We start from the raw sequence: 26,653 nt of genomic DNA, 5'->3' as shown, positions 1-26,653 counted from the left end.
ATTATAAACAGTGACCAGCACATATTAAGTACTCATCAACACCATGTGCTGCTACTACACGCTCTTGGACAAACTCATCATCGAAAATCAGGCAGTACGTAAAAGAACACCGGCTTGAGTCTTAATTTGTCTGACACCCAAAGACTTGCTCATAGCATCACACTACCTCTAATGAAAACTCTCTCTGTATATTCTTATTTGATATACAAAAGTCTATTTATTTCTTGTGCCAGAAAACATATATTTTTTCAAAGCAAATTCTTCCTAAGTTACACAATGAGATTTATTCTGTTTCGGATCACAACTGTATTTAATAATATATGCTCTTAAAAAGAAGGGGGTGGGCTAAATTTGAGAATGACATGCCATTTGCAGTCAAGGTAAATGATCATTCAAATCAAAGGAAAAAGAAATTTCTAATTTACAGAGTCATTCCTAGACACAAACCACAAAAGATATGATTACTTCAAGATGAGAGTTAGACTTTATGAAATAATTTATAAATCATTCTTTTAGTCATTAAATAATAATTTGTTAAATGTCAAGTGGAAAGCAATTGTGTAGTTATTGCTCTCAATATTCACTGGACTAAGGAGTATCGACCAGTACAAGATAAGTAGTACAACACCCTGAAGAATGACGAAACATCCAAACAGCTTTGATTACTTGGCAGAATTATTACAGGGTGATCATGCTGCTTAAGAATCATTATGAATAGGAAAAAATCAAAACAGTAAACTCCATACTGGCCTAATTTACTTATTGAAAAACAGATCACATCAAAAATACTATTTGTTGCCACAAGGTATTTAACTCAGTTCAATAACATTTATCTATTCCTTTGTTGGTTAATGTTTTGTGCCATAATAAAGAATAACTACATGTTAAAAAAAAAATGGAGTAGAGTGTTATTCCTGGAGATTATAGTAAGAGGGTAGCTAAAAAAATCCAAAAGTTAGCTAAAGAAAAATCATCTTCAACCCGTGCAAGCTTGTTTGACTTGGTGGTGTTTGACTTGGTTAAAATTTGAGTTACCACATTCCTCAATTTTAAGCCATTCTATCTAGAAAACTGACAGATATTTCAAAACCAGTTTTCATCACAACTGAAAATCAAAATATAAGTCCTACTTAAAATAAGTAATTCTCAATTATAAATAACATCATTGGTAGAAATAAGTTCAAATATAAAGTAATATGGTCCCTATTACAATGACCCATTCCTAAGATTGATGATATATAATATCTGTCATAAGAACAAGAAATGTACTGAGAGCTTACCATGTCAATCTATATATTTTATTATATTTAATCTAAATAATCCAATAAACTATTATTATTCCTATTTTATAATGGTAGAAACTGAAGGACAAAAAATAGTCAATAACACAGTCGGTTACACTTAAAATAAATAGTAAACTTGGGATTTGAATACAAGTCTGCCACACATATAAACCACTGTAATACACAGCCTTCACAACAAAACGAAGGCACAAAAATTCTCCTGCACAAATAAAGCCTACTTTGAAAGGCTCCAGAAAATAAGATTATTCCTTTAGGAAATCATTTTAATATTAAGACCCCTATGCAGACTAAAACTCATCAAGGTTTATAAAAACTGTATAATAGTGTCAACAAAGGTTAATCTTATAGAAACAGTAAAAGGTTTCAAAAAGAGATACTACTGCATAAAGTACATGGAAGCTAGAATGCTTCAATTGAAATACAGAAGGTAGAAGTAACTTGCTTTAGAGCTTAGCTCAATTTCTCCAAAAAGTAATTAAGAATTAAATTGAAATGTTGACAAATATTTATTATGCAAAGAGATTTTCAAAAAATGTATATCCAATCTAGAAGATTTTAAAACTTCAAATAGATTCTCATTTCTCTAGAACAATTTACTACTGACTAAAAATAAGATGATATATCCTATCTCAAGGTTTCACTCATCTACATGAATTTATGATTATTCAGAAAATAAGAAATTCTATCAATCCTTGCCCTATATCTAAGAATCTTGTTTCTTCAAATAGAGGGAGAAATTCCACTTAACAACTCGCCTTTAACATTTTAAAAACCGAAAGATTATCACTGGTGCACACACTTGTCTCTAATGATGCCCTAGAAATCTTTAAATAACAAAAGATTGTATTACTGATACACACAACTCTCCACAAACAAGTGAACCTTAGACATCAAGGGCACTGACACAATTAATGAAAAAGTAGATAATAAGAATTCAAAACAGCACATAACCAAATCACAAGGTAACTTGGAATTGGGTATGTATTATTATTAAAGAGGAGAGTGAAACCATTTTATTATGCTTTTTATTGCCTATAAACTAAGAATTTATATATCATTTAAAAAGTTGAAGTTATTTAATACATAGAAACTAAGATGAATGATATAAAAAACTAAAAACAAATCATAATGAAAATCAGAATGCTGACCTCTTACACTGTCTTTTATCTCCATGATAAAATAAATTCAATTTAAATACCAAAATATAATATAAACATTGAAATAAATTTTGAAGACAAGCCATGAAAAATAACCATGTGCCTTGGATGAATGGACCAGATGACCTGTTAAATATGGTTTTAGAACCAAGACTTTATAATAGCGATTCATGAAGATATGTTATTGTGAATAATTTTAGTTATTTCAAATTGCATAATCTTTCTAATTTTTCTTCACAAAGCAAAAAAAAAAATCCATTTCTGGTTAAAATAATTATAGACTTAATTCATAAAGAATCTTTAAATTGCACATGGAGTTTTCTACTGGCTACTTCATCCCCAACTTCTTTTCATGACATTTACTAAGATTTATAATTACTAATCATTATGTGTACTGGTTCACTTAGATGATAAAAACAAAACATTTTTAATTTAAATCCAGGAATGGAATTTAAAGTTTAATTTTTCCAAAAGACCGATCTGCCTCCCAATGAAATTATTTAAGATCTCACAGCAAAGTAGTATTATAGCAGGGAATGACCAAAGGATCCTTTTTCACTTCAAAGTTTCTCATTTTAAAATTCCAAACTTTATACTTTATATGGAAGAAAGCATGATCCATAGATGAGAGTTGAATTTTGTAAATGTACAGGTCACATTTATATTTATATTTATACTTTACATAACGATAGTCCCAATGCAAGGACAATATTAATAGCAATAGTAAAATGGAATTTTGTTAATTTAGATATAAAAATGAGAAAATCATGAATTTTAATTATTTCCCATCTTAGCTTTTCACTAGTTTTTTCATCATTCCAAAAGTGTATGACCATAAAGGATTTCATGTATATGTGTATATACTAATGAAACATTCCTAATGAAACATTCGGAATCAATGTTTACCAATAAAACTTTCCCTTTAAATTCTCCAACATAGCAATGTACACAGTCAAATGGCTATTGAAATTTACATTTAATTTCTTACATTTATGATTCTAAGATTAAGTCAGAGTTTGATGAGATTTTTTAATAAAAAGCTACAAAAATTGCACATGAAATCAACCTAATTAGAAGATACTGAATTTTTATATAAATATGCCACAAGTTAGATTTGGGTTCTCAAACATGAAATACATATAAAAAAAAGTTAGTATCAATTAATACTGTGCTAGTCTTATGATAACAGCATTATAAAGTAATGTCAGTATTTACAATATCAATTATTTAACTGTTATTAAATATTATTCCTTGGAATAAACTTTATTTTAGTAATGTTGTTGAACCTGACAGGATTTCATGAACGATCCAAACCATGAGCATTTAAAGGAAAAGGTCAGGACTGAGGTTTTCCCCTAACTGCACATTATAATCACTACACTATGCCTGAACAGATTTATTTATTTATTATGAAAGAATCACTCCTTCATGGCTATAAGAACCTCAGTGTCAGGTTTGTTTATATTAGGTAAATATATATCTGCCTTGGTACTAAAGAAACTTTTATTAGCACTTGAAGGATAAAATCCAAACACTGTTATACATTTACACAGCACCAAGTATACCAGGCATAAATTAAGCGTGTAAAAAATATAAGAAAATACACAAAGAATACTTACCAGACGGTTGTTTCCACTTGACTGTCATTGAGCTGTCGATTGTCCAGTTGGGCAAAGAGAGGGAAAAGCACTTGAATCCCTCCAATGGAATGAATTGCACTATGAATTGAATGTGTCACTATAGCTTTCACATCCTACATTGAAAAACAAAAATGTTTATTACATTTCTGAAGCATATTATTATTTCCTTGTTTCGAATAACTTTGCAAAAGCATTAAATAACATTAGATATTTTTAAAACCCTCAATTATACATTTTTGACACATGGAACCTGGAATCTTGAGAGATTTTTATACTGAAATTAAAATTACAAATCGAAAGATATTTTAGAATAAGAAATACCACTAACGGATTTAAAAACACTTCAGGTAACTTCATGTTAGCAAGTTATATTAATATGTTCTTAAACCAAAGTATACTTTTATATTAACAACTACCTGTTCAGCTAATCAAATGATTTTATTTCAAAGGTTGTAGGACATACAAGATAAGAGAAATGACAGACATGCTACGAAGGAGACAAGTCCAAGGTAAACTCCACTGTCCCAAAAGAAGTAGAAAACAAAAACATCATTCAAAGAACTAGAAAACCAAAAAAGAAAGAGCAATTGGAAATTTATAGATGAGCAATGCTTAATAGGCAAAATAAAGAAACTCTTAATGCTAATGAGAACGTGAAAACTAAGTTACTATTCACCCACCTGGAGCATGAGAGCATGTGGAGAATGCACAAAAATTGATGCGTTTTCCTTTGGTGAGGATTCCAGGCATAGCTGAGCATCAGTTGCTTTAGCATTATATGTAAATGCAATACTACTTGCAAGTTTTCCATCATACAGAACCTGTTTATGATGTTCCGCCAAATGAATATCACTCTCGGACTTAAACTTGAAGGTGCTCTGAAAAAATAAAGCTAAATTAAACACTCATTTTAAATGTAACAGAATAAAACTCTAAAGTTTTAAAGCAGAGAAGCATTTAAGATAATAAAAATCTGCTGTGACTCCTCCAAGTGCCAGACAATCAGTGGTTTTATATTATTTTGTTTTCTCATTTCAGTTCTATGAGAGTTAAATTTTTTTATGCTAATAAACACAGTCAGATCTTCATTTTCTCATTTTTATTGTTTTTGATTATTTACAAAAAATTATTTAATTAGAAAAAAATATAAGGCCAGCTGATATTAAATGTAAATCAAATTTTACTTTAATACTCCATAGCACAAAATTGTCCTGTTAATACCCTCAAAAGTGTGTACACACACACACACACACACACACACACACACACACACAGTGCCTGGCACATGAATTACTTATATCGAAAAATGGTTTAGATGAACAAGTTTTGCCTTTACTATAGAAAGTATATGAACATACTGAATATCTATACCACTACACAAAAGTGTGACAATAGCCTTGTTAAACCCAAACAAGAAGTTTATTAAAACATATCACCACTTTAGAGAATAAAGATGCACCAGATGTAATAAGAAAGGTATTGTTAGAAACAGTTAAAATTTCTCGCCAATATGAACCTGACAATGACAAATTATATTTAACCTTTTCCACAATCACAGGATATCAGTATTATTATTTTCACCTTGCAACTATGCAAACCAAACATTAAAGACCTTAAGAGCCAGAAGGGATGAAGCCAGGACAAAATGCCATGCCCTCTCATTTATGGTCAGTATTAACAGGCTGACAGTGAAGTGACCCAGGTTATAATCTAGGCTCTGCCACTAATTATCTCGTGACACTTATTTAAGATCAAAAAAATATTTAAATGATGTGGCCTCATTTTCTTACTCTAATGTGATAAGATTAAATCCAATATTCCGAACTCAAGTTTTTACAGGAGGCAAACAGATAACACACAGAAGTGCAAAGGGCCAGGTGGGGACTTCTTCCAACTAGAGTGTGCATGCCTTGTTTAAAAAAATGACCCCTGCTGCTCAGCTCAAATCAATTATTGTACAATATTGCCAGTTCTTCCATAATTTCAGAGAAACATAAAATCTGAATTTTTTATATAAAATTACCTAATTTTAATTTAATCCAAACATTTTAAAACACTGTGCAGAACAAACATGTCAGTCCAAATTTAGCCAGTTCTACTTCCAGACTAGTATGTAGGGCCTTTCTACCTTGAACATGAATGCAAATCATTCGTTATTAAGCATGTTCCCAGAGAAGAGCAGTGTGATAATTAAAAATGCATGCATGTGTGGTTCTGGACAGTACTTCACATCTCTGGAATGTAATTATGTTTATATAGTTCAATATTACAAATTACCTAACACAACTGCACACTCTAGGATCAGAACTTTTGTTTTCTCTCCATTAAATGAAATGTAGAACATTATTTCTCACCTCAAAATTTCAAATTTTAATCTTTTTTAAATGCACAAATTCACACTTCCCAAGGTAGAGGGAACAGTTGGGATTAAAATATGTACTCGTTTAAAATAAAGATTCTATTTCAATCCCTAATGTACTAAAGAAAAGGTGATAATTACAACAGAAAAAGACCTTTTAAAAGGTCTTTTAAAAAAAATTTGAATGAAATCACAACAATTATATTAGGTAGTAATACTGGCAATATAAAACCGATCTAATCGCCTTCTTCACTGATTGCCTTGGTATTGTAAATAAAATATTTTAATGTGTATCATAATAAGATCATAAATGCTCAAAATGTTCATTATTTGTGTTTCTAGCCCATCATTTTAAAGTAAAATTTCACAAATATGTTAAATTTTTGACTTAGCGCTACAGAGCACTGCTCAAAAACAGAATTACTTTGAAGGAGTAAAACATATGAGCTCATTTGCAGAAATGAAATTATACAACTGAGGGAATTGAGGGGGGAGGAGTATAGAGGACATATTAAGACACTAGAGAAACAGACCAAAAAAAGGAGGAGACACAAAAAGAACTGGAGGAGCCAGGAGCAAGTCGGAGTTTCATCCAGCAGGGGTGTGCTGCCTCCTTAGGCTGATAATGCCACACTTAGAGAAGCGACGATGGGCATAAGCAACGTCTGGAGGAAGAGCGACGTGTGCTCTAGCTAGCAGACCTACCTGAAATTAAGGATTTTCATAGGGGATGGGATTTGAAACCAAAAGCAAAGGTAACGAAAGAAAAAATAAACAAGACTACAACAAACTAAAAACCTTCTTATGAATTTTAAACAACAAAATGAAAAGGCAACCCACCAAATACAAGAAAATATTTTCAAGTCATATATTTGATAAAGGGTTAATAGCCAAAATATAGAGAGACCTCATACAACAAAACAGCCAAAAAAAACCCAAACTATCCGTTTTAAAAACTGCCAGAGGATCTGAAGAGACATGTTTTCGAAGACATACAAATAACCAAAAGGCACATGAAAAGGTCCTCAATATCACTAGTTATCAAGGAAGATAAATGAAATCACAATGAGATATCAACTCATATTTGCGAGAATGGCAATTATCAAAAAGACAAGAAATAACAAGTGTTAGAGAGGATGTGAAGAAAAGGGATCCCTTGTGCACTGTTGGTAAAAATGTAAATTGGTGTAGGCACTATCAACAGTATGTTCCTTAAAAAATTTAAAATATAATTACCATATGATTCAGCAATTCTACTTCTGAGTATTCACCCAAAGAAAATGAAAACACTAATGAGAAAAGATATATGTAACTCCATGTTCAGAGAAGCATTATTTTCAATAGCCAAGACATGGAAACACAACTCACAACTGAAGTGTTCGCTGATGAATGGATAAATAAAAAATGTTGTACACATATACACACACAGAACGGAATATTATTCAGTCTGTAAACAATGAAATCTTGCCATGTGCAACAACATGGAGGGGTCTTGAAGGCATTAAGCTAAGTGAAAGATGTCAGGCAGAGGAAGACAAATGCCATGTGATCTCACTTACAGCTAAGACTCAAAAAGCAAACACACAAACAAAAAACGAACTCATAACAGAAACCAATAACAGACAATGGCAGGTCACATCCAGTACTAGCAACTTCATCATGGACAAAATCAAAAGTCAGGTTGAATGGCTTTAAATTAATTAAGCAAGAAATTTTGTAATCTGATAGCAGGTTTTAAAGATTTTTGCAAATTATTAACTCTATACAAAAAAGAAACTAGTTAGAGTACCAGTGGCTTTAAAAAAAAATCATAACATTTTTGGTTGAATTCATGGGAGGTTTTTGAGGGAAGCAGACTGTTTCCTACAAAAAAAAAACATCACTTCATCTTTATGAGCTTCAAAACTAATCTTAGAAATGTCATGTGCCTGACTGAACTGGTTTTAAAGCTATCTTCTCTATGAACAATTTTCTAGTTCCTACAATCAGAATCCTTCCCCATGATCCTAAAGGGCTTAGTGTTCACAGATTATATCATGATTATAAGTTCAGTCAAGTTAACTTTTTAGGTTTTCTTTATCTCCCTGCTCTCTTGGTTACTTACAAGATCCTTAAAGGTAGTTTATAGTTTGCATCTTCCATAATGCCTATAACAGTGCCCTGTACATAGAAATGTTTTAATAAATGTTCTCTGAATTGTAAAGCTGTACGATAAAATTGACCCTAATGGAATCCTTTTAATGTTCTCCTCCAATCATTTTCAAACAACTTTTAAATGACATTTCCTTATTCAGGGAAAATTCTGAATTTAGAATAAAATTATATATTCCTTACTCTTAAGATTAAAAATATACTACCCTATTTTGCCTTTCTTGATTTTGACCTTCTATCTGGACTCCATTCGATCATAAAATTCCTGTTTCTACTACTGCTAAAACCTACCACTTTTCCGTTTTTAGCCTATTTAAATATTTTTCTTTGGTTCTTTTCATAGAGACTGTGCCCTTTTCCTTTATTTTTTGTATGTATAAAAGAGTTGGCTATTTTAAGAAACATAGCACTCTTAAATACAACTATGAAATCACCAATGTTCTTTGCTCTACAACTGAACTTGCAAGCAATAACATTTTTTTGAGCTGAAAGTCTCGTACTAACGGTTAATAATATAATTTATTTTTACAATCATCAATGAATTTAAGTGAAAAGTCCTACAAAACACTAAAGGTATCACTCTCTTTGGCTCATGGTTATCCTTCAAAAACAGTGTCTGAAGTGGTTTATTGATTCTTCTTATCCATTTTTGTTTTTGTTTCCAATGGAGTATTATTATAACTATGATGGCTTAAGAATTGAGCATACCTGCTTTATAAAAATAATGATTAAAATAAAATACAAAATGTGTTTTTAAAACACTGTAATCAGCTTCTCCACATCTATATTATATATATTTCACTGTCCAGAGCAAAAACTATATTTTCATTTGTTCATACATCTTACAGTGGAATTGACAATGTTTACTATATCATATTGGAAGTAATAAAATCTTTTTAGGGAAATAAAATGTCTATTAATCGTCATATGTCTTACAATGGAATTGACCATGTTTACTATATTGTATTGGAAGTAATAAAATCTTTTCAGGGAAATAAAATGTCTGTTAAAACCTATTCTTATTTGAAAAAAAAAAAAAAGAGGTGATTTTTTTTCAGTCCATGATACAGAGGCTTTAATTCCTTTCTTTAGCTTGTAGGAGCAAAACAACCTCACCTCATAATTAATTAGCTCTAACACTTTTAAGTTTAAAATATATATAATCCAATTTAAATGACTACAAATATATAACCCGTTATGTAAATATAATAATTTTCTTCTCTTAACCCCATTTGTGATATTCAGACTGCTTCCGAGTCTTCAAAATTATATATCAAGCTATAGCAAGCATATTAGTGAACATCAATCTCTGTTGGATTATTCTTTTTATAAGGCTTTTCAGAAGGAAAACTGTTAGATAAAATGGTATGAGATGGGCAAGGGTAAGAATGAGGAGTGCCAGCCAACAGGCATGAGAGACCTTTCTGGGGTGAGACTGGATTGCAGTGATGTTTGCGCAATTCTCTAAGTTTACTTAAAATAAACGTGTACACTTAAATTAAGTGAATTGTATGATATGTAAATTATACTTCAATCAAGTTTTATAACTTTTAAAAGAAAAAAGAAAATATGATCCATATTTGGGGAGGAGGAGAGAACAGGCAGCAGACATTGCTAGTGAGAGAAGACATGAGAGATTTAACAGAAAAACACTTCAAAGTATGTTCAAAGAACAAAAGGAAACCATAATTAGAGAAGTAAATGCAGGTATGATGACAATATCTTATTAAATACAGAATATCGATTAACAGATAGCTTCTATAAAAACAATCCAAATGGAAATGCTGGAGTTGGAAAGTATAACTGCTTTGAAAAATTCTCTAGAGGAACTCAGAAGATTTTGACCAAGCAAAAGAAAAAAATAGCAATCATGAAGATAAATTGATAAGACGATACAGTCCAAAAACCGGAGAGAGAAAAGAGTGAAGAAAAATGATCAGAGCTCCAGAGAAACGTGGGAAACAATTAAGTGTACTAACATATAAAGAATGAGAGTATCAAAAGTAGAGAAGAAAGAGAAAAGAGAAGAAAAATATTCAAAAACTTAATAGCTGATAAACTTCCCAATTTATCAATAAATATTAATTTACACATTCAGGAAGCCCATTAACTCAAAGAAGGATAAAAGCAAAGAAATTTACAATAAAAAAAATAACAGTAAAAATGCTGAAAGCAAAAGACAAGGAGAAAGTCTTAAAAGTAGCATAAGAAAAATGACTTCACTTAAAAGAGAACATTAATAAAATCAACAGAAGAAAAACAATAGAATAATAGAGAAGTAATACATCTATATCTTAATGGAATTAAGTTTGTATAAATGTGAAGCTGATTTTCATAAGTTAAAATATGTTAAGCCTTAGAGCAACTATTAAGTAAATAAGTCAAAAAGAGAGCAAAAAAATCATTAAAGAAATGAAATTGCTACATTAGAAAACATTCACTTAATTCTAAAGAAAGCAATAAGAAATAAAGTAATAAAAAGGACATGAAGCTTATAGGTTACAAAAAATAAAATGACAGATATAAACTCAACTATATCAATAAAACTAAAGGTGAATAGAATAAACAATGCACTCAAAAAGGCAGAGATCATTAGACTGCAAAATGAAATAGGATTCAATATACTGTCTATGGAAGACATACTTTAGATTTAAAGTCGAAAATAGATTTAAACTAAAAGGAAGGGGGAAACTATCAAGAAATCACAAGAACCAATATCAGACAAAATAGACTTTAAAATATCTTACTAAAAAGTGACATTTAATAATAAGAAAGTCAATCCATCAGGAAGTTAAACTAATCAAAATATGTGTGCCCCTAACAACAGAGCACCTGACAGAAATGAAGGGAGAAACAGACAACTTAATAATAGTCAAAGGCGTCAAAATCCAACTTTTGGTAGTAGATAAAACAACTAGCTAGAAGTCAACAAAGAAACAGAAGATGTGAATAAACACTATAAACTGATTAAAGACATCTCAACAACATTCCACCCAATGACAGAAAAATACACATAATTCTTACATGTACGTGAAACATTCTTCTGGATAAAGCAATGTTAGGCTATAAAACAAACATGACTAAATTTACAAGGATAGATATGATATATTAGTCTCTGACCAAAATGAAATGAAATTAGAAATCAGTAAGAGAAAGAAATTTGGGGAATTAAAAAAATATTGGGGAAATAAAATATTACTAAATTTTTAAGCAATGTGTCAAAGAAAAAAATCAAAAAGGAAATTATAAAACATTTTGAAATGAACGAAAATAATGTGACAAATACCAAAACATAACCAGACAAATTAGCACTTAACAGGAAAATTTACCACTGTAAATGTTTACAATAGAAAAAGAAGACATCAAATCAACAACCAAATCTTCTACCATATAGTTATATTGAATAATAAAAGAACAAACGAAACATAAGTCAATCCGAGAAAGAAAATGAGAAGAATTACAGGAGAAATTAATGAAAGATAAAAAGAAAAACAATAAAACTAAAAGCTGGTTCTTTGAAAAGATCAACTGAATTGATAAATCTGTACCTACATTAACATATTATCATCTCAATAAATGATGACCTTAATAAATGGAAGAAAAGCATTTGACAAAATCCAACATGCTTTTATGATAAAGAGCATTCAACAAAGCAGGAATAGAACGAAACTACTCCATCTTATAAAAAGCATCTATGAAAAACCCACAGCTAACACCATATTTAATGCCAAAAGACTGAAAGCTTTCTCTCAAAGATCAGTAACAAGACAAGGATAGCTGCTCTATTCACTTCTGTTCAATATTATACTGAGCTTGGGAAATTAGGCAAGCTCAGTACTTCAAATGAGTGAAATGAACATATGCAAATTGTATCACAATAATGCTGTTAAACAAACATAAAACAAAGAAAGGAAGCTGTTTTCTTCCTCCTAATGGCTTCCTGAAAACTCATAAAGCTCCCAGGTGTGACTAAGCAAGGCTGGTGCCCCCTGTCAGGGTAGAGGGGAAAACCTGTGCTGGCCAGTAGGGTGGAAGGACCCTGAACTGAGTGAGAAGCTCATCCATTCAGACAAGAAACATGATGTCAAAACCCTAGAGAGGTGAGGAGGGTGTCCGCCCAACAGGGCCAGCCAGTGTGGGGGAGAGAACGAGCACACTGAGTAGGACATCTTTGCAAGGGAGAGAGAGCAATCGCATAGGAGAGCTCTATAGCTGGGGGTGTCGAAGATGAGGAGGATGACAAGGGCCATCGCACTGGAATCGGGGCAAAGGGTTTTATGAAAGAAGGGCAACTTGCTGCAGGATGTCAGAGCATGAACATGGTAGATCTACCCAGTTCAGGATGTCAGAATTCTAAGTAGTAAGTTAGAAGGATTGGGTTGTAGACTGGTGTATAGTTTCGGTGCATGTATGAGGTAAGGAGGGTGTGAGATGGTCACATGGGGGCCTTCCCTGTGTGGGAGTCAGAGCCCACACAGGATGAGAAGGGCACTGGCCTGAGAGGGAGCCCAGTGAGGGAGCTGGATGTACAGTGGGAACTGAAAGCCACACAAACATTTAGAATGCTGCTCGGCATGTTGGCGCCTGAGCGAGGTGAGCAGGGCACAACTCGTAGGAAAGCTGCCTGCCACAAGCTGCTGCAGCCCGAGGAAGGTGAGGAGCACACTGATACGGGGAGACAGCCAGCTGAGGGCTGGAAGGACACCAGCAGGACAGGACAGGGAGCACATGCAGCTAGGTGGACTACCCAGCATGAGGTGTCACAGAATCCAGGAAGGGGGCACGGCCTCTACACAAGAGGGTTGCCCAAAAGATGAAGACGACAGGGCAGGAGAGAGGGGGCCAGTGTGAGGGCCCAGCCCAGCACGGGGAACTAGAGCGGAGAAAGGGTTAAGAGGGCATCGTGAGGGGATGGGAGGTGGTCAGTGGCCAGCAAAGGACACTAACGCCTGCTTCCGGTGAAGAGGGCTTCCACGTGGGAAATGAAGAAAGACTGAGCAGACTACAGATACACTGTACTATCATGCAGTGAAGTGTATCTTTACGGATAATTAGCAAAATCTCCAGGGGAAATAGACAGTAGTAACGCACTGGTGTTAATAACTAGGCAACAGATGTTCTTGTTGGTAGGAACACAATATTTAGGGAGGATGGATCATCATGGCATCATCTACTCTCAAACGGTCCAGGAAAAAAATTGCTTACTACTATGACTGTAACTTTTCTGTAAGTTTCCTTTTATTTTTAAATTTAAAAATGAGGAGATAAAAATTTAAGAGAAAATAGCAAATATTAAAGATGAAGTAAATCAAACATGTAGTGTCAAGTCTCTGAAGAAAACCAAAGCAAGGAAATGGAACAAATACTAAACAGCATAAGAAAAATTGCTCGAAATATAAAAAGATACAAAATTATGCACCGAAATTGCATACCATCAACTCAGGCTGACCAAGACACATCTAGCAAAACTGCTAGAGTTAGAGAAAAAAATTCTCTTTCATAAAAATTATATTGTATAGCCCTAACGAGAACTGTTTCCTTGTGTCACTTAAAAACTGACCCCTGTGCATTTCTAAAAGAACTGCAACTAACTTGAAAAATGGTAGCACAGTTTGAATATGTGTATATCTTCCAAAATATACTGGCTAAAATAAAAAATCATTAAATATGATAGTTTAAAAATAAAGCTTCCCTATTTTGCAGAGAATGTTTACATAACTATATTTCATATGCACATAAGTACATACTACTCAGAGGTTTGTGTTTCTATAAAATTTTTATTTGCAAATCTATTAGGTATAAATAAATGTATAATATAGTAAAAACAGATAATTAGGAAACCAGAAAAAAACAACAACATGTAAACAGTTCCTCAAAAGAGAAAAATGATGGAAACAAAGTGAAGAAATATCACAAAAAAAAAGAGAATGCTTTGGCATGAAATGTACTAGAATGAAGTAAGCAAAACTAAACAACCGTACTTTCAGTCATAATTTAATACTTCTCTCTGAATTCTGAAGGGACATTATCTTCATTAAATAAAAGATTTTTTCCACACTTCAACTAATTGTAAACAGTGTGATAATCAAGATCGCCCATAACGTTCATGCTGCAAAATCCAACAGCCATTTCTCAGTCCTCTATTTACTCATCAGCAGCATTTGACAGTTATTTTCTCTTTCTTTAAACAATTCCAGGACACCTTACTCCACGGCTCTTCTAATTCTCCTATTGCTGGGTCCCCCTCATCCCCACAACCTACGAAATGGCTTTCCCAAAGACTCACTCACTACTCAGTCATCTTTCACCTCTGAACTCCCTTCATTGACATTCTTGTGGTTTTAAAACCTGTCTAACCTGCCAATGCTGAATTTCCATTTCCAGCACAGACCTCTCCCCTAAACTCCAGACTTACCTCACTTCGCTGTTTAGATGTCGAATGGCATCTCAAATTTAATTCGTCTAAATCCAAACTCTTGGCCAAAACTTAATCCTTCCAATTTTTGCCAATCTCAGTAAATGAGAAGTTCATCAATTCAGTAGGACAAGCTCAAAAAAACTGGGTCACCTCTGAATTCTCATGCATTTACCTCCCCCATCCCCACTCCCCACAATGACAGAAATTCCTACTGGCTTTACCTCCAAAATATATCCAAAAGCTGACCACTTGAAGAATTTTGTTTTCGGTATGCTTTATTAAAAGTCTAACCAAGTCCCATTATTTTTTACTGTTATTAGCCTCGTTAATCTACCACCATCTTTAACCTGAAAAACTGCAATAGCCTCCTAGTCTCCTACTTCCACTTGGTCCCCTATTTAACGCAGCATCCAGAGAGATACTTTTAAAACTGCTGTCACACCAAGCCACTCAAGACTCTCCAAAGGCTCCCTCAGGCACTCAAGAGCAAAAATCAAAGTCACAACAATCACCTGCAAGCCTCAGTTGATCTCCGAATTCATGTCACACAACTCTCACCCTTGCTCCCTCTAACCTAGTACCAGGGAAACACCGTCAGCGATCTTCCTACCCAGTGAGGTCCTGCTACTGTGTCCACACTTGCTCTCCCATCTGCCCTGAAAGCTCTCCCCCAGGCAGCGCAGCTGGCACCAACGTCGCCTCCCTGGGGTCTTCAGTGAAATCTCCCCTAATGACTATTCAAACTGCAGTCCACCACCTCCCCTTTTTTTTGCCTGCTTTGTTTTTCCCACAGTTCTTACCACTATCTAGCTCCCTATGTATTTTGTTTTTATTTTGCATTGTTACTGTCTGTCTCCTCCCTTGATAAGGTACATCTTCCTTACTCCAGTAAAAACAAACACCGTCTTATCATTTTGTTCACTGTTGTACCTAGCACCTAAAAAACCTAGAACAGTGCCAATGAACAACATTCAATAATAAATATTAAAAGAATGAATGGCTGAATGAGTGAATGCTTCTTACTCAGAGTTTATCTTGTCTCCATTAATTTAATTTGCATTAATTTATTTTGTCTTCCCTTTCTATTGAGTATATTTGAATTGCTGAATTTGTTGAATATGCTGAATATGAAATATCTTTGATTTGAAAAAGAGGTCTACAGAATAAGCTGTAGGGAAATTAAACACCAAATACTTATTTCAAAAAAAGATAAATGACTTTGAATTCTTTCATTTCATGTTGACTACTACATTTCAGTAATATCATTATAACCCAGACACTTTGGAAAATATGGAAACTTCACATTAATATCTCCTCCCTAGAACCTTCTGTTAGGATCCTATACGTTACAAACCAAAATAAGAAAAAAAGACACTGTCATAATTTTTTGCTCTAATCAGTTGTATATATTTTAATGAAAAGAAGAGAACAGATATTTTATTTTACCCACATATTTATCATTCTTAATAGTGCTCATTTATTCCTAAAGATCCAATTTCTTTCTTCAGTATATAGAGTACATCTGGTACCAACAAATTACCTTAACTTTTGTAATAAGGCTTAAAGAATATTTTCACTGAAGAATTCTGGGGTGACAGGTTTTGCTCCAGCCCTGTGGGTTCCTTGATTTCTGATTAGACTGCAGTTACCCAAGTCATTCTTTCTCATATTTATGTCCAGTTTTGCTTTCAAGATTTCCCTTTGGATTTATGCAGTTTTAATATAATATGCCTGTAGTTCTCGTTGAATTTACTTTGCTTAGACGTTCCTGAGTTTCTTCATTCTATAAAAGTCAGTATTTTACCGAATTTGGAAAGTTCGTACCATTATTTCTTCTAATATTTTCTCTTGCCCTTTGATTATTGTTTTCATATTAGATTTCAAAATTGCCTCATACATCTAGGCAGTTTTCTTCTGTTCTCGCTAATCTTTTTCTCTCTTCTAATGTTTCTATTCATCTGTATTCAGATTTCTTTATCTCTCTATCATACCCATTCTGCTAATATGCCCATACAATGGATTTTTTTACTTCAGATATGTTTCTGTTACAAAATTTACAATTGATTTTTTAAAATTTTGTGGGTAATTCCCATGTTTTGATTCATTACAATCAATTTTTTTTAGCCTCACTAGTTATAATAGCTCCCAAAATGTCCTAGTGTGATAATTCCATGATTTTGGTTTATCTCGAAGTTGGTATAAGCTAATTTTCTCTTCTATTAAGTCACGCTTTCCTAGCTCTTCATGAGATGAGTAATTTGGGATTATATGCTGGATATTGTGAATATTATTCTGTGGAGATTGTATTGCTCTGAAAGTATTTGTTTTGGGGCAGTCATTTTCTGGTTTAGATAAAATTACAGACTGCCATGTCTCTTATGTGTAGTGTCTCAGATGTAGTATGTAATTCTTAGAGGCTTAGTTACAATCTGGTAACAGTTTGTCAAGATTATATATGGTTTCAGGGATTAGCCAGAGATTTAGGTTTAAATTTTTTACATACAAAATTCAAACCCTTTTCTGGCTGTCTCTTTTCTGAGGTTGCTCATTTATTGCCATGTAGTGCTGGTCTCCCACTGCTTTTTACCCTAATTTTTCTGGCAGCAGAGTTTTCTATCAAAGTCAAAAATAGGAAACTCAGCCCAGGCTGGCAACCTGTTCCACAGTCTGACGCCCCTCTAAAACCTGCAGAGCACTTAGGCAGGTGGTTTCTGTATGATGTCCAGAGGTTCTAAGAGGTTATTTGTGGAAAGGTCACTTTGTTAGGAGCTTACCCTTCCAAACGAGTACTGAAAACCCTCCAAAGTGATTTTTAAGTCTGGAAGTGGTTTTACATACTTTCTCTTATCAGTTAAGCCTTTGTCATAATGTAATAAACTGAGAAAAAACTCATTACGCTATTATATTCCTGAATGGAGAAGAGAACACAGAACTAAAGATTAAAACATCTACCAATGAAGACTTGCCACATGAGGTTATTTTCCAAAAACAATTATAAAATATCAAAAATTTGTTAAAATCTGTTTCAAGATGATGTTAAAAGGCCACTTTGTATGTAAGAAATCATAAATTTACAGACATCTCATTACCCAATCACACCAAGCGCTACAATAAACTTAATTACTCATGGTAAAGTTTACTATACCAAAAAAAGTTATAGTAAGAAATTCTGGATTTTACAAATTACTGTCAAACCTAATAGTGTATTTAACTGACTAGATATACCCTCCCTTATTTACTATTAATTAAAAATGATCAAGTATGAAATATTCACTGACAAGCTACACTGCTCAAAACCAGACATTCCACAGAAAGAAAATTACCTAGCACCCTAATGAGCAACAGGTCAAAATCACTTGAGACAGGTTCCGTAGTATATATAGTTTGATTTTTTTGAGGGGGGGGGGGTAATTTATTTTATTTACTTCTACCCCAGATGTTGACACGCTATATACATTAAGCTCAGAATCATAGAAAATACTTCCTGACCATTACAATTACAGAAAACTCCATTTAATTTGAGGCAACAAATAACAAATTCTATATTTTCACAATTAATAATTTAAGCTCCATTTACGATTTAAATCCAATGTCAACTAATTATTATATCCTACACACCTTAAAAATCCACAGCAGCTCTCTACCTCTTGACTCATAGGAAGTGATTATGCCTCCCACTTTACCATGAAAATTTAGACTATAGTGTATGAATCACCTTAGCCTTTTTCTGTCATAACACGATCTAAACTTAATTTGCATCATTTCCTCCTTCCCTTCATTCTTTGAGTTTCTAGAAAAAAATTTGTCGATGTCAAATGTTTACAGTGCTCTTTCCTGGTAGTAATTATACTTTTAGTATTTACGAATTGAGAAAATGCAAATGCACCCATAGATTTGCAGTGAACTTCCATTAACAGCAAGAGACCCTTGAAAGGCTGGAAACTTTTCAAAACTTAATAGTTTTTCATGTAATGTCCAAAATTTAGAGGTCTTTTCTTTTAAAACTTCTGACTTTGGCGTAGGTGCTCTATCATTTGTTAGGATGCTGGAGATACGTTCTGTCCCACATGAGTACTTGCATAGAGTACATAGTGGCACAGAGTTACTACTCATTTTCACTGTTGGTATAAAAGAATGTGATAAGAAAGAGCCATAGAACAAGTATGCAAAGTGGTTCAGGACAATGTTTGCTACTTTCTCAATGGGAGAATTACATAACTGTTTATATTTAGCCCCTTTTCCTTTTTGCTGCCAGGAAGCGTCCATAAACTCTGAAATTTCACTATAGCACTATGGAATTCACACTGGATTTATGGTCTGCATATCTATATTTATTTGATTTTCTACCTTTATTTACATTTATTTGATTTGGTTGTCACTCTACTTAATATTCTGTTAGTGCCTGAAGAAAACCACTGCAAATATTTTATAGAACATGGCAAAAAAAAAAAAAAAAAAAGCAGGCAAGGAAGGCAGACTGCACAGTAATCCAAAAATCTGAATTACAGACACATTGTGATGCAAAGCCAGCACACAGCAGAACTAGGACCCGAACCTAGCAAATGGACCCATGAGAGAAAACGTAAAGTAAACCTCATTTCTAAGGATACTGAAACAAATAAAAGGGTATGGAAAAAGGGTAGCAAGTACTGTCACCTGGACTTTAAAATGACAGCATTTTGTCATTCGACATTATTTTGATTATTAAGATTACTGAAAACAGTGCTCTTTCTTTTCATAAGGGTAAATTCAAACTGTCATTTATATGTCCAATTGAAACATAAAATTAAAAGCAGAAATATTACTGCAAAAATACAAAGTCAAAGCAGAAATATTTTAATGTCTAGTAATCCAGTTCCGTAACACAAACTTCACACTATTTAAACAGTAGGTTCAAAAACATAGCTCTTCCATGCAAGACACGTACTTCTTGAGAATTATAAACACTTTGGCATATACTGTATAATTCTTTCTCAGCTCTAAACAATCTTGAGATATCATTATTCACAATGTGATTTTAATAAAACTCATATATTTCCCTACCACATTAAAAATTGATTCAAATATGTAAATGCAATATCTCGTCTAAATAAGTCTTCATTTTAAAAGTTGAAAAGAAGGGAGACTATGATAAATCATATTAAATAATTAATTTTGCAAAATCAGGATACTCACTACTATATTCACTTTCTCACCTATTGCAAAGAACAAGAAAAAATAGAAGCTAAAACTGAATAAATTCAGGCACATGAGCTATTTTACACCATTTTCTTTCTAAATCTTTAACTATTCTTTCCAAGTTACCTCTAAATAGAAAAATAAGTCATTTCATTTGTTAATTATATAATTTTAAAATTTCAGATTTCAAATACATTAAGCAATATGGTTTTATAAAATTTATTATTTCAAAATTATATAAGTAAAACCCATGACTTCGACAACAGAAAACATAGAAAAAATAAAAAAAGTTTATGAAAAGAAAATAGTTAAAAAGGGAAAAAGCACCTTTGAAGCAAAATAAACATAAAAACAGCTGAGTTCCAAAAAAATGGAGATTAGTTTTAAACCACATTGAAGACTATGCATCATATTTTATCACACTTCACATAGAAATTACATAAAACTTCCCACAGAATTCATAATAAGATCGTTCTTACTACCTTATATCCAGGTCCTAACTGATGAATTGCAAATATCTGTGCAGGGTTGAGCGCTTCACTGAATACATACACGGCACCAAGTTGACCACAGAAAACCCTATTTGCATCAGCGGTTTCGGAAGATCCAAGAAAGCACTTGTCATAGCTCTATTTTTAAAAAGTCATAAAAAAGTCAATGACGATATTTAAAGACATCTGCCTTCATTTTCATAAATACCTTAAAGCACAACAATAATAACAGAAGTAAGCATAAATTAGGGCTTTATGGAGTATTTAAATAATAAAGCTAGCTAAAGGTTTTTAGGAAAAATAATCCAGTTAAATATTTTATATTTATGGGTAAGCAAAAAACAATAACTATTTACTCAATAATCACTTGAAAACATTCCAAAATTCACAGTTAAAGGTAAAGGGCTTATAATTATTTATTTACAACAGTAAAACTAATTTTAAAACTCTAATGATTTATAATTGTCCATATATAGAAAGATTCATCTGAATTAGAGAAAACTATTCCAATTTTTAACCATAAACATATAGAGCCTAATTTTTAAAACTCAACCTAATTTCTCCACGATGGATATGTTCTCTACTGCTCCACACTAAGTCAAGGACACAAAGAAGATCACTTCTACCTCTTACGTGAGCAGGCATTACAAAGTCAAACAAACAATCGTCACCAAATGATGCCTTCCATCTAACAGTTTATAAGTCAGCCAAACAACTTCTTTTGTATCACTAATCATATCTTTTAGCAATTTAATTATATTAAATTTAAGACTTAAAAATTCAAATAGAAAAAAAATTTTTTCCAAAGTAAAACTATTAAGTTTCTACCAAACTATTTTATTAATTCACGTTATAAAGTGATATATACTCAAATATATTAAAACACAAATCGAAATAAAACTTACATCATTTGTGTTAACATGCCAAGCCATATCACCATAGGATACCAGCTGTCCATTAACATAACACCGAATTTCACTGTTTCTCCATCGATTGTAAATGTGGACAATGCTGATCATGTACCACTGTAATGAAAAAAATTAAAAACATCAATAAGTAATGTTTAGTTTTTATTGTATAAAGAGCAATCATAGCATTCATAACACACTAAAAAAATGCTTGAAGAAATATTAACAGTCATCCATTACCATTACGAGTTACTCTCCCAGTTCTCATTTTGCAGAAGTGACTCACAAAGAATAAATTCATGAGACAGAGCTAGAACCCCTTGAATCCTGGTGCTCCTTCCACTAAACCAAGATCCAAATCAGTGGAAATGAAATTATATTTGTGTTCGTTCATTCAGTATCATTTATATTGTGCCAGGCACTGCAAATACCCAGGTCTGACAACACAGACCATAAGTCCAGCGTTCCTGAAAAATTTATGGTGTAGTGAAAGAGATCTACATTAGACAGGTAAACAAATATAGAGATAAAAATCATAATGACTACTGTGTGCAAAAAATGAAGGGTGTAAAATGAGAAATAACAACCTAGACTCTACTTTGGGTTGCATGGTCAATAGAGATCTGTGAAAGGAACAACATTTTAATTAACATTTAAGATTTTGGTTGGTTTCACTTCCAAGATATAGACTAACTATAAATTCAGTAAAAATTATGCATTTTAAGTTAATAATGTATGATTAAGAATAAAGAAATAAGTTTACATTTAGTTCTCATTTTACGGTTTCTAAGCATTTTTAGTGTCTATTTCAATACAAAAGGGTTTAAATACTATAAAAATTTATGAATCTAAAACTTAGTATCTTTGAAGTTAATAGCCTAAAGCAGAGAATATAGAAATATTTTTCTAAAATATAAAAAACTACAAAGGATTTATAGATACCTGAACAAGTATACCTTCAGCGACTGAATATTTGAAAAGGAAAATTAAAAAGTGAGATATATATAAGCTCAGTGTTACCAGAATAAAAGGTATATTTAAAAAGCTGAAAATAAAATCCAAATCATGAAAGACTAAGCTAAAAATTTTATTTTGTAATTAGAAAGATGCAAATCATTGGTTTGAGTGGTGAAATAATATGAGCAGGAATATAAATCAAATATTAGTATACAAGTCAAATGGTTTAGAAGAAGAAGAGACAAAGGATCCAAGGTAAGGTGAGAATAATCTGAAGAATTTAAGCAGCAAGTGAAGAATTGGAAAAAAAAACAAACAAACATATTACAGAGATACAAAGTACATGACATGAAAACTGAACTGATATAAAGAGGGATAAAGAACAAAGCTGACTTAAGTCTCCACTATTATGAAGATGGTAGGCCTCTTAATCAAAACTGGGGAATTAAGAACATGAATGGATATAGGACTGTAGATCGTCAATTCAATGTTACATATTCTGAGGTTGACCAACGGGAGAGACATCCGCATGGCAATATCTCTCAGGCAGATAAGAACATAAGAATACAGCTCTGGAGACAAGAAAAAGAGTGCAAAGCTATCATGAAACTGAATAAAAATTACCAAAAAAACATAAGCCACACAAAAGCAGGATGTCTGTTTTGCTCACTATCATATCCCCAGTGCTCACATCACTGTCTGGTACTCAGTAAATATTCAATACAGTGGTCCACCCTTTCCCGAGAGGGATGGGTTCCAAGACCCTCAGTGGATGCCTGAAACCTGGGAGAGTACCAAACTATATACATATGCTATGTTTTTTGCTGTCCATGTTTTTACCTATACACATATACTTATGATAAGAGATTAGCAACAATAACTAATAATAAAATAGAACTGTAACAGTATACTCTAACAAAAGTTATGTGAATATGGTGTCTCTCTCTTCCCTTCCTCCCCCTTCCCCTTCACTCTTCTCTCCCCTTCCCTCCCTCCAACCCCATCCCCTCTACCCCCACCCCCCGCCCCTAACCAATCAGATAAATAAGATGGCTTCTAGGTGACTAAACGAAAGTGTTCCATACAGGGCAGATACCCTGGACAAAGAGATGACTCTCCTCCCAGGTAGGACAGAGCAGGAAGAAAAGAGATTTGATCACACTACTCACAATTATGCACAATTTAAAACTCACAAAATGCTTATTTCTGGAATTTTCCATTTAATCTTTTTGGATCACAGTGACTCCAGGTAACTAAACCCGCAGAAAGCAAAACTGTGGAAAGGGGACTACTAAAAGTTTTTACTGAAAGATGCCACAGAATAGATCGCAGAGAGTGAGATAATGAGAGAGACAAGACACTGCAAAAGGTCAGGAGCCTGATCTTTTTATGTCAAAAGGTTAGACATAAAAGTATTAAGAGAATGCAGACAAGGAGCAGGGAAAAGTATTAGGAGTCATAAGAAACCCGCTAAAAAAGAATATTACATAAGTCATAATAAGTGAGTTTTAAGACAGTGGGAATGGTGAATTGTGTCATTTTCAATTAAAATAATACATATACCTACCTTGCGTGGTTGAAAATCATATTTCACACAGTGCTGAAAACCTTTTCCTTTGGACTTCAGTGATGTGACAATTAGACAGTTGCCAACAAAATGAGCAGAGTAGCCAACTCCTTTGCTAGTACGAAAACTATAAAGAAAACTGAGAATAGTATAATATCCTCTGATACAAAGAACTCTATATTTAAAGATTATTATTATACACAAATAACATAGAACATTATAAAAATAAAATGTATTTCCCTATAGAGAAGTATTATGTGTACCAAATAAAAACTAAAACATAAAAGGTTTAGAAAACAAAAAGAAGGAATTTAAATTGGAGAAACAGAATATTGTGGAACACATTAAAATTTCAATTTAAAACAGCACAAATACATAAAAACAAATTAATGGCCCACAAAAGCCTGCCAAGTAGATTACATCTACCTTCAAGGACTATCTGGAATTAGCAAATACAGTTACACAGTTAATGTTTTCAAAAACAACTTGTTCTCTAATTTGACTATATCTTTGAAAATAGCTTAAAAATTATAAGATGATAATAATAATAATGATAATGATGATGATGATGATGATGATGATGATGCCAGAGCCAACTTTAAAAAATAATCAAGCAAAGAAGTACATTTTTTATTTTTAGCTGAAAAAATGATGTGACTATGAAATAGCTATTTTCTTCCAGAGGAGAACTCTTCCAGTGAATTCAATCATAATATAAAAAATTATAAATGCTTTGAAAAACAACAGTATTATTGAAATAAATGTACGCTCTCTCACAATGACCATTCTGAAGTTCAACCCCATTTATGTTTGAAAATCTGGATTTTTGTTTAAAACTCTCTCTCATTACTATCCATACATGATCTTTTGTAATACAGCTTATGAGCTCTTAAAGAGATCACATTTCATGCTCACGTTTCAGAGCCAGTCATTGTATAAAAAGCACTTTAAATATTACTCTTTCATTAAATTCTATGTGATAGGTACTACTATTATCTTTATTTTACAGCTGAAGACACCAAAGCACAAGATAAACAGTAAGTGAATATAGGACTTAAATTCAGACAGTCTTATTTCAAAGTATTGCGAATATTAAATGAGTTAAAACATGTAAGTGCTTATAATATCTAGTACATAGTTTGGTGTTCTTACTATTGTGCGTTATTGGAAGACTGAAATTACCAAGCTCTCAGTCCATCGTTGGGTTCAGCAACCCATTCTGTTGGTTAGCTACCAAATAATCTTATCGGATTATAATTTCTTACATGGTTATTATTAATATCTCAATTATGCTCACAGAACAAAGTAAGTAAAAAGGCAACGTGAATGAAATCAGGTAGGAGTGTGGCTTCTCCTTGCTGGGAACCAGCTTCCTCACTAAGAACCCTGCAACCGACCTGTGTTGACAGACTGGACAAAGGTCTGCAACCCCAGCTCTTAAACCGGAGTTGGGGGATTTGTGAGGCAAGTAAAATTGACTTGTGTCTTGATCATTTTAACATACTGTTACACTATTTAATATGTTACCTTGATACTATGTTATATATTTAAAAACTTGAAATATTTAAAACAAAAGTACTAAATATATTACTTACCAATAAAGATAAGGTTTATCCTTATCAACATTAATGTTATTTAATGGATCCATACGAAACCAAGTGTTTAAGGTGAAGCCATTCTGATAAGGCCACTTTGCAATAGGAGGCAATGCAATTGCCTACGAGGCAATGAAAAAAATACAAAAGTATCAGTTAAAGAAAACGTGAAAGTAACTAAAGTCAAACATGGATATTACAAAATAAATATCAAAAAATCATGGACAAATATAAAAATAAAACTGTTATCTTATTAAAACAGTCCATAAATATTATCCATTGACTATCTTGCGTTTTCAAATATTCAATGAATAAAGTTTCGTATCTCAGCTACATTCATAGGTTTCAGACTGTATTCCAAGAATTCCTCCTCCAGTTTCACCAATATACAGTCCCTTACACATATGTTGCAGAATTTTCGCTTTTTATGGTTTATGATAGGTTTTCAGTAATATTTCATTTGATTAAAGGAGGGTGAATCTTTAAATCCAAAACAACTATGTGAGGGAATCCTAACAGGATCAATATTTAAGGAATACAAGTATTAATAGATAATGCTCAGAATACTGAAACAAAGGAAGGGAAAGAATGAGATTTATTATTCAGAAACTTAACCACTGAAATTTATGTCCAAAAAGGATTATGATCCACTCATGAGCAGGAAAGGAATAATACAGTACTCAGTTAAGAGAAATTAAAAAAAAGAAAAAACAGCTAGCCATTCTAAAGCAAAAATGAGGAGGCAGGTTAATACTTAATGTCAGCAAAAATTTGAGTGAATTTATTTACCTTCCTATGAGATATCCAAATTTCTATGACAAAAGATAATTATGTTATGATTTTATAACTGATCTGTTCCCCCAAACAGATCTTTCATATTGCTGAAAGGATGATGACCTTTCTCAAATATAAATAGCTTACATATTAA

General features: G+C 32.7%; 1 protein-coding gene across 16 annotated transcripts in view; it reads right to left on the bottom strand.

Annotated features, from left to right (window-relative positions):
* NBEA (neurobeachin) overlaps nt 1-26,653 on the bottom strand; it is a 611,133-nt gene that overhangs the window by 505,543 nt on the left and 78,937 nt on the right. For 8 of the 16 annotated variants that reach the window (XM_036228295.1, XM_036228296.1, XM_036228300.1 and 5 more), the window contains 6 exons: nt 25,726-25,847; nt 24,131-24,269; nt 21,604-21,723; nt 20,690-20,836; nt 4,782-4,979; nt 4,081-4,214 (listed from right to left, as the gene is read on the bottom strand). In XM_036228295.1, coding sequence (XP_036084188.1) covers nt 4,081-4,214; nt 4,782-4,979; nt 20,690-20,836; nt 21,604-21,723; nt 24,131-24,269; nt 25,726-25,847 — 860 coding nt within the window. Of the gene's footprint in view, nt 1-4,080; nt 4,215-4,781; nt 4,980-20,689; nt 20,837-21,603; nt 21,724-24,130; nt 24,270-25,725; nt 25,848-26,653 lie in introns of those variants that run through there. The other 8 variants (XM_036228294.1, XM_016151078.2, XM_016151080.2 and 5 more) reach the window with 2 other exon arrangements.

This window comes from Rousettus aegyptiacus, unplaced genomic scaffold (assembly GCF_014176215.1).
Source record: "Rousettus aegyptiacus isolate mRouAeg1 unplaced genomic scaffold, mRouAeg1.p scaffold_m13_p_11, whole genome shotgun sequence".
Taxonomy (NCBI): Eukaryota; Metazoa; Chordata; class Mammalia; order Chiroptera; family Pteropodidae; genus Rousettus; species Rousettus aegyptiacus.
This window is presented reverse-complemented; position numbering and strand designations above follow the sequence as displayed.